This window comes from Halyomorpha halys, unplaced genomic scaffold, assembly GCF_000696795.3.
Source record: "Halyomorpha halys isolate HHAL.00 unplaced genomic scaffold, Hhal_1.1 Scaffold323.1, whole genome shotgun sequence".
Classification (NCBI taxonomy): domain Eukaryota; kingdom Metazoa; phylum Arthropoda; class Insecta; order Hemiptera; family Pentatomidae; genus Halyomorpha; species Halyomorpha halys.
The window spans coordinates 618,984-628,121 of NW_027106378.1; the positions used below are offsets into that span (position 1 = coordinate 618,984).

Here is a 9,138-nt window from a genome sequence, read left to right on the forward strand (position 1 = left end):
TCGGCAGGTTTACGACGAAGAGTAAATGTGATTTGTTGGGATTTATCTTTATCCTCCAATTTCTCCGGTTTTATTAAATTGAAAAATCACAATCGTTTTAAAATGAGGTTCTAAGAATGGCAGTAGACGCCCCTTTGTTTGTACGAAATTACGATTGCATCGGGAACTACAAATGGAATCAATAGAAGACTTTATCAAGAAAATGGTTCATAAAATTCCACTCCGGCAGTTAAAGGATTTATTTATTTAAGTGTTTCGATCACTAGGGCCATTTACACTGAGTTTTCAAAGTTAGTAGATAACAATTGACATATTAACAAAGTTACATATAATTACAAAGTGAGAAAGTTACAAATTAACAATTAAAATTACAAGTTACATTACATTACAATTACAAGTTACAAATTTACAATTACAATTATTTATTTACAATTAAAATTACATATTTACAATTATGATTTACATTTTAAAAAGTTGCAATTACATTTGAGGTAGTTAGTAAATTGCTATAATGAATTTTGCATCCACTTATATCTATTGCTGGACAGTTGGACTGTAAGTGGTCGTAAAATATTAATGATTTTTAAGAAGTGGAAAAGTTTTGTTATTGTAGTGGGATCTTCCCTCAACATCTCCTGTAAATCTGAAGAGAACCGGTGTGGTTCGTGAGCTATACATTCAGTGAGAATATGCCTAACGGTAAGATCGTTTCCGCAGTAGCGACACGTCGGTGCATTTTCTCTTTTCATGAAATACCGTGGGTGAGTCGAGTATGGCCTAGCCGAAGACGGGTTAATACCACATCTTCTCGCCGTAGCAGATTCAAGTTTCTGGTTGGACGTTTCACTGTCTGTTGGACCATCCTTAACTTGTTAGTTAAGTTGGCAGTTAAAGGAGCAGTAACTTACAACTTGAGAAATCCAACCTCAACCCGAAGACTGCAGGAGATAATTTCGGCTGCCAGCCTGTTATAATTTTTATATTTATCGATTCTATTAATTTATTTATTAGAAGTAAATTATTTATTTTTCTAAATCTATAAATGTCGTTTTTTTTTAATTATTAAATTATTTTTTTCTCTCTTTTTAAGAATTATTATTTTTATCTATTAGTTTTATTTTATTTTTAATCTATATGGATGTATGTATATATTTTATAATTCATTGTTATTATTCACAATTATTCAATATTTGTATCGTTCTAAATTAGGGGGAGACTATACCCCCCATAATCAATTGTCAAAAAACATAACATAAAATGTAACTGTTATATGAACCTTGTAAGGCCCACCAGGCCGATCTGGCATCAAATAAAAAAATAAAAAATATTAAATGGAAGATTTTAAGAAAAAAAAAGGATAACCGATCAGTCTACAAGTATATTTTAGAAATTCTGGGAATGGAAAGGACATCACAGAAATAAATATCGGAGATGAATTAAATTTTAAAAAGGTTTCTGAATATTGACTGAAACGGTGTTTGCATTTTGTTCTGATATAATGAGGATATCGATTGTCTCCTAATGAAGGAATGGAATCCACAGTCTCTCTAGGTCGAGATGGCAGGTATGTTCTCCCAGTTCATCGACTTCCTCAACACCGGTGGCGATGAGAAGACAGACCTCTTCATCGAAAAGACGTTCATGAAGCTGACGACCGTTTCTGCAATCTATCCCATACTGGATAAACATAGACCGCTGGTATGCCTCGGAAACTTCGCTCTCTTCTTGTTCCACTCTGCATCCCTGACATATTCCTGGATTTTGACCGCCAAGACATCCGTGATTCTCTTCGATATCAACTTCGTTCCGTTCGTCCATGAGGTTCATCTTACATTACTGTTAATCTTGAGCGTTATTATACTCTGGCATTCCTGGTTGAAGCGACCAAATGTGGCTAAATTGTTCCGTTTCATTGATAAGGACCTCTTTGACTATGAAGAAGAACTCGAGGACAAGTTGAAGCTCCTTAGGAGCGACAGGATCAAGGAGCGAAGACGCTACATCCTGTGCGTCATCATGATTGGTGTCGCTGCGTCGGTCGCCGTTATCCTGGTTCCTACCGTTAACAAGCTGGGTACTTTCAACTTCAACGCGACTCTCTACGAGGTCAACTTCGAACTTGCCGTTCCTGTAACCTATCCGTTCACTTCGATGGAACCGGTTCCATTCTTTTTCGAAAACGCCTACATAATGTTAGGCGCTACAGCGATAGCCTTGATGAATTGCACAAAGAGTTTCATGGCCATAGAAAGTAACCTCACCTTACAGATGCATCTCAAATTGTTGATTTATCAAATAGAAAACATCCAAGTAAGGTCTGCGAAATTGTATCGACAACTTTATGGAGTAAAACCCAAACTAGGCGGATTGGGTTCGTACACGCCAAAATTTTTGAAATGTTACAATATTTGTCTTAAGAAGACCATTCAACACCATCACGTTATTAGTGAGTAAGTATCGAACAGTAAGAAAAATAGTATACATTTATTTTATGAATGGACTTCTGTAAGTAAACCTAAGAGAGGACGATTAAGGTGGAGTTAAAAATTAAACATAAAATAGTCTATTTTAAAGAATATTTATAATAAATTGTAAATTGCCTAGAATTATTAAATGAATGGTCTAGTTTCGCGTCAGTTCGTAGCTATATTTTTATTACAATAGTCCGAAATATAAAAAATAATATTTATTTTTTGATAAATATTACAGTCTGCCACAATTTGAGCAATAAGTAGTAGTGATAAATGATCACATACAGACCAAAATTATAAAATAAATAAAAGTAATAATATTGGTTTTAACGAGTGGCTTTTTCTGAATGAAAAATTTATCTCTTCTCCAGAGTAAAAATATTCGCTGGTTTGGATTTAAAAAATAAACTGGGTTAGAAAAAAAAACTGAGGACCTGAAAAATAAAAATTTCACGAAGAAAAAACTGTAGGAAAAATAATATACTCAAGAAAATGTCCTTTCTAATAATATAAGAAATTTCATGATGTTAAAATATTAACAAATAAAAAAAATATCCTGCATAGAAATAAACAAATAAGTGTTCACTATTTTAATAGTTATAAACCAAAAATTAAACTTGAGAATGAGTTTTCGATATGTGTATATCAAAGAAAAACGAAATTTCCATTTTTCTCTTCTGAGATGGCCGCTGCCATGAAAATGGTAATGGGCCGTTTGTGATTTGAGTCTCTACTTGATGAGTGACAGTGCCACTACAAAATGTCCCCTACCTCATAAGACTAATCTCAACGGCTGTATAGCCAGTAGATGAAGGAACCAAAACAAAATGGGTGCGGAACCCCAGAAAGTTTGAAGTAGACTGTCTTGGCATTTCAGGGCTTAATCCTATTGCACTTGTAAATTGTTGATGCCACAATACATGCCACACCGCAGCCATATGTTTATACACAATGACCAATCACTCATTTGCTGTATGTGCCATAGTGAAATGATACAAACATGTGGAGAATCTACCCATTAATAGAACTCCAATTACATTTCTATAGGAGAAGATCCTTTTAAGATCTTTTTAGACGCCTAGGAGGATTATTAGGTAATGAAGGAGAAGCCAGGTTAGAAACAAGTGGATTTGGATGGTTGGGAAGTTTTCCATGGAAGGAATGGTATCTGGTTTTGGCCAAATTGGCAACATATGGGACATTGAGGTCCTGATGGATGACTTGATTTGTAACAAAGTAAAGAGCACTAAGGAGTTTGGACTGTAAGGATTGGATTCGGGAGGAATTAGATGGTTTAGTGGAGCCCCAAAGCTCAACTCCGTATGTCCAGATAGGCCTTATAATAGTCATGTAGAGGCAATTTAGACCGTTTATCTAGTAAATGTTGTAATAGTCGGAATCGACGAGCAGTTTCTTGTCTTTTTAGTCTTGTGAGGATTCCATGTTAGTCGTTTGTCCAGATGTAGTCCTAAGTAACGGATCTATTCGACAGGAATAAGTGAGGTATTATTAAAGGATACTGTAAGGCAAGAGGTCATTGGTTTACGACGAAGGGTAAATGTGATTTGGTGGGATTTATTGGAATTAATTTTAATCCTCCAATTTTGGCACCATTCTTCATGGGTGGTGATGTGGGATTGGACAATAGAAACGAAAGAGTTAAATATATTTGAATCACAAAATAATTTATATTTAAAGGAAATAAAAAACAAAAAAAAGAATAAAACAATTGGGAAGTAAATGATTAAAAATTAAAAATAAAAAATAACGAAAATTCTTATGTATATAAACCGATCGATAAATAAAATGAACGTATTATTTCCATGAAGTAATAAGGAGAAAATAAAATCAGTTAAATTGTCAACGAATATTACAATAAAATAAATATACAATCACATTTACACTATTATGAACATTATTTACACTTTTTTCTTTTTTCCTTTTTGTAACTATAGCGTTTGTACCTTTTTTAGCCCTGACGAAGCCCTGCAACGTGGGGCGAAATGTTGGCTCAATAAAATAGTATAATTCTACTATTTGAGTTTTTTTTTTTACTGCACCCGGACCATATTCCATTCTTCCTTGTTTAAGTTTAATAATTTATTTCATATACATCAACAACAACGTTTCGGGAATACTCCCATCTACAGGTTGCTATAAATCCAAATTCAACAAAACTTATAACATGTGCTTACAACATTACATCATATATACATCCAAACTATTTCCTTATAAAAATATTTTATATATAAAGTATAATTATCTCCTTATTTTGTCATTAGTGGTAATATTGAATCATATTATTGTCACTTAATAAATAAAACTTTTTATATCAAAAGTTGTGCATTTTTAAGAAGAATAATTATCTTCCTGAAGGTTATCTTTCATTATGATAACAACCATATAGACTATAACAATTATCTCCTACCTCTATTATCATATAGATGAACAATTTAACTAAAATTAACAACTTTTCAAAAAAAAAATTTTTTATTATAAAATAACAAACAACAAAGATAATTCTAAAATATATAAAATTACATAGCACTAAAATGTTAATTTATTTCTAATATCTTTATAATGTGTGGCTTAAGTTTTTGTGTCTGTTTTATAATCATTTGCTTTGTCAATGTTTTTTGTAATATGTACTGATTCTATTATTTTTCTATTCCTACTATTCTTAACTATATCTAATATTTCTGGATTATCGAAATCAAATTGGTGTTTATATTGAATACTATGTTGTGCCAGTGCTCTAATTTTGATGTTTTTTATATTTTTACAATTAATCTTATGTTGATCAATTCTTGTTTTTAATTTTTTAGATGTTTCCTTAATGTATAAACCTTCACAATTCTGGCAATTAACTTTATAAACAACATTTAGTTTATCTTTAAAGTCAATTTTTTCTTTCATATTATCCAGATAATATCCCAATTTATTATTATTGTTATATAATCTAAACTTTAAATGGAAAAGTTATGATAAATGGAGAAATAATTTCTTCTTTTACATATAACATGTAACATGGTTGAGAGTCTGTTACTAGGTCTGTTAAATGGAGAATGACGTCACGCAACAGATCAGATGAGCACGTCACGGTTTTTTTTGTTATCGTATTAGGTTACCTGCTCATAGTTTGTGTTTTGATTGTGTTAGTATTGTTTTGGATGATTTTAAAACTAATAAAGCAATGGATTACAATAATAATAATAATAATGTAATAACAGTTGTCAATTAGCTCATTTTGATTCATTTCCTCACCAGTCAGAAGATCAACATGGCACTCAGTGGCGAAACTTTCACACAAGTTCTACTTTAGGCATGTTGTAATAAATAACTTTAATCAGAACTTATTAGTAAAAAATAACAATAAGTTTTGGAAAGAAAGGTTATAAAACGAGTTTCTCTTATGCATTTAACATAACTTTAAATATGGCTGCTCACAATCCTATATTTATAACATTTAACTTGGTAAAACCTTTTACAGTTAATACGTCATGAATACTCCTAATGTCTTATATCGTATCATTTTGTTATTAATTTCTTTTTGTACGTTTATAAAGTTACTATAGTAACATTTGGTAAATATGATACTGCTTTGAATTTATTAATTTTCTGTATTCCTTAGAGTCGTAGTAGAATTCAACGAGGTTTTCGGCTTCTATGTCTTCTTCTATTACCTCACTGGGACACTGGACATAGCTATGAGTATGCTCGCTACCTCATCTGTGAGTATTGTGACCTTATATCCAGGCTCATGTATTCTGTATTCTTTAGTTCGAATCTGAATAGCACTAATCAAAAGATTCAATTAGAAAAATTAATTAATTAAGCTAAAATTAATTTAGCATAATTAATTAATTTTAATTAAAAATGCATTAGTAATAAATATATGTGAAGAGAAGATGGTCGGGGTGGGGAGGGAGAGATGGTCAGCAAAAAAAAAAAAAAAAAAAAATATACACAACTAAATAAATTTATTTATTTGTGCCGATGTTTCGATCGAATTTCAGGCCTTTATGAGGGCCAAAATTCAAAACGAGATAAAGACAATAAAATAATAGTAAACATGCTTAGAAATATGCATAACAATAAATTAACTTCATCACCTTTCATTAAGTTTAAATATATACTTACTCGAACATTTTTTTAAAATTAATTTATTGACATTTAAAACTGTACATATTAATACATCCAGTAAATCTGATGTAAGATCTTCAAGGACTCGTGGCCATCTTCTTTTCAGGCGCCTTGAAGGATGGTCAGGAATGGAAGAGGAAGCAAGGTCAGAAACAAGTGGGTTTGAGTGATGAGAAAATTTATTTCATATATATCTTTCATTATATATTAATGGAATGATATATATCTTGTATTATATATTAATGGAATGATTGATATCTGGTTTAAGCTAGATCTGTTACATATGTAACATTAAGGTATGTATGTTTTTATTTGTGACAAAGTAAGGAGCATTGAGGATTTTACGAAGGATTTTGGATTGTCAGGATTGGATACGAGAGGAATTCGAAGGTTTAGTGGAGCCCCAAACCTTTTTTAATTATTGTTACCATTTAGTTTATATAATCCTTTCTTCTATAATATTATATTTTATCTTCTATTGGTATCAATCAACTACTATCTACTTAATGTATTGTCATATATATTTCCAAGCTTGTTTATTATTATTTTTATAATATTTTTTAGCTCTAAATTAAGGTTGTTATCTGGTTTTTCCAGCCCTGGTGAAGCCCTGAAAATTTAAATATAGTTTATTTTTTTTCCTAACCATAACCCCCGACCATCTTCTTCTTATATCAATTTACAGTCAACTATTGACACCTTAGTGATAAATATCACTCAATTATATCCAAATGTTTTTTAAAATATTAAGGAAAGCGTTAAAAATCAGTCTCATTGGCTGCCTGAAAAACCAGTTGTCTAAACTCAACTAAAGCACGACGCCATAAGCACAAATATATTGCTAGCATCAAAAAACAAAACGACCATAAACCTATTTTTTTCTATTATTTATTTAATGTAATTTACAACTGTACAAAATAATATATATATATTTTTTTTCGTACCCTCCTATATTGATGTTATGGAATATCTGGTACATACATATAGGAGGTATGCTATATGTATATCTGGGTGTTAATGATACCTTGGATTGCCTTTTGGCATTATAAGGTTAGGTGATGGGTCCAATGAAGGTTGTTACTTGGTTGTCTGACGCTAGTGGATTATTGGAACGGGGAGGGGCCGTTCCGCTGGTTGTATGGTGAACATTTAGACATCAGAGTTGAAGAGTCTAAAGCCTTCCCTCGTCGAGGACGTCGACTAAGGGAACCGTGCTCTGCCACCTCCCAGGTCGTGGTGGAGGGGCGATCTCCCTGAAAAGTGGGTTGCAGCAGGCCTTCAGACCATCAAAGAATTTGATGTGCCGTCGACCTATATACTCCGCCACAGTAGGGAGTTGGAGCTCTTCACGTATAACTCCGTTTTTGGCCCTCTGGAGCGTGGTTCCCCGGACGATCTTACGGAGGACAGATCTCTGGATGCCCAGTAGTCGATTTATTGTTGTGCTGTAGAGGTGTCTCATAAGAGGAGTGCCGTGGAGAAGTGTAGGTCTTATAATGGATTTATAAATCTGTAGTTTAAGGCGTAGCAAGAGTTGAGGAGATGTGAGCAGGTGGTGCAACCTATAGGATTTGAGACGGGCTATCTTGAGTCTCTCCTTGGCGTGATGAGAGAAAGTAAGATGCCGGTCTAGAGTCACACCAAGGTATAGGATGGAACTGGAGATTTTTCGGCCCTGTTCGTCTACTACAAATCTCTGGGGCAGACATCTCTTTTTCCCTTTCTGGAATGACATGACTATAGCGTCGGTCTTAGCAGAGTTCACCCTTAAGCCATCTTTCTTCAGAGCGTCTACTATGGTGGCAGAGGCTTCCTGGGCAAGGGCGAGAGCCCGTTTAGGCCTGGCGCTAGAGGCGTAGACCCCTATGTCATCAGCGTAGGCTGCCACCACTGCTTCCTTATGTTCCAGGGACACAATCGACGCCGTGAAGATAACAAAGAGCAACGGTCCCAGTACTGAGCCCTGAGGTACTCCACAGTTTTTGGGGACTGGAGGTGAGAGGTCTTCACCTACTCGTACTACGAACGTTCTGCCAGTAAGGTAATTTCTAAGCAGTCGGTAGAGAGTGGCAGGAAACTGGTATTTCTCTAGCCTATGGAGTAGGAGCGGGTGTGAGACGCTATCGAATGCCTGGCTGCAGTCTAGGGAAATGAAGGCCGTTGCTCGATTTCTCCTCATCTGCTCGATGGTGAACGCCTGGAGCTTTGCGAGATGGTGATCGCATGAGATACCCCGTTGAAAACCCGTTTGTTCCGGTGGAATGACTTCCTCAGCTATGCAATGGTTCATGAGATGGTGGTGGACCAGCCTTTCAAAGATTTTGCTAATGTGTGGGAGGAGGCTGATCGGACGATAATGCTCCGGTAGGTCCCCTTTCTTCCCCGGCTTAAGAAGTGGAACCACTATCGCTTGCTTCCAGGCTGTGGGGAAGTACGATAGGCGTAGGCAGGAATTGTAGATGTTCAGGAGGAACGCCTTACCCTTCCGTGGTAGCATCTTCATCAGAATGTAAGGGATACCATC

At 34.4% G+C, this 9,138-nt stretch overlaps 1 protein-coding gene across 1 annotated transcript in view; it reads left to right on the plus strand.

Annotated features, from left to right (window-relative positions):
* Window positions 1-1,542: 1,542 nt before the first annotated feature.
* The window catches only part of LOC106681266 (uncharacterized), a 26,251-nt gene continuing 18,655 nt past the window's right edge, over window positions 1,543-9,138 (plus strand). Inside the window, exons 1-2 of the mRNA XM_024360074.2 lie at window positions 1,543-2,450; window positions 6,103-6,202. Of these exons, the coding sequence (XP_024215842.2) occupies window positions 1,558-2,450; window positions 6,103-6,202 (993 nt within the window). The 5' untranslated portion in view covers window positions 1,543-1,557. The remainder of the gene's footprint in view (window positions 2,451-6,102; window positions 6,203-9,138) is intronic.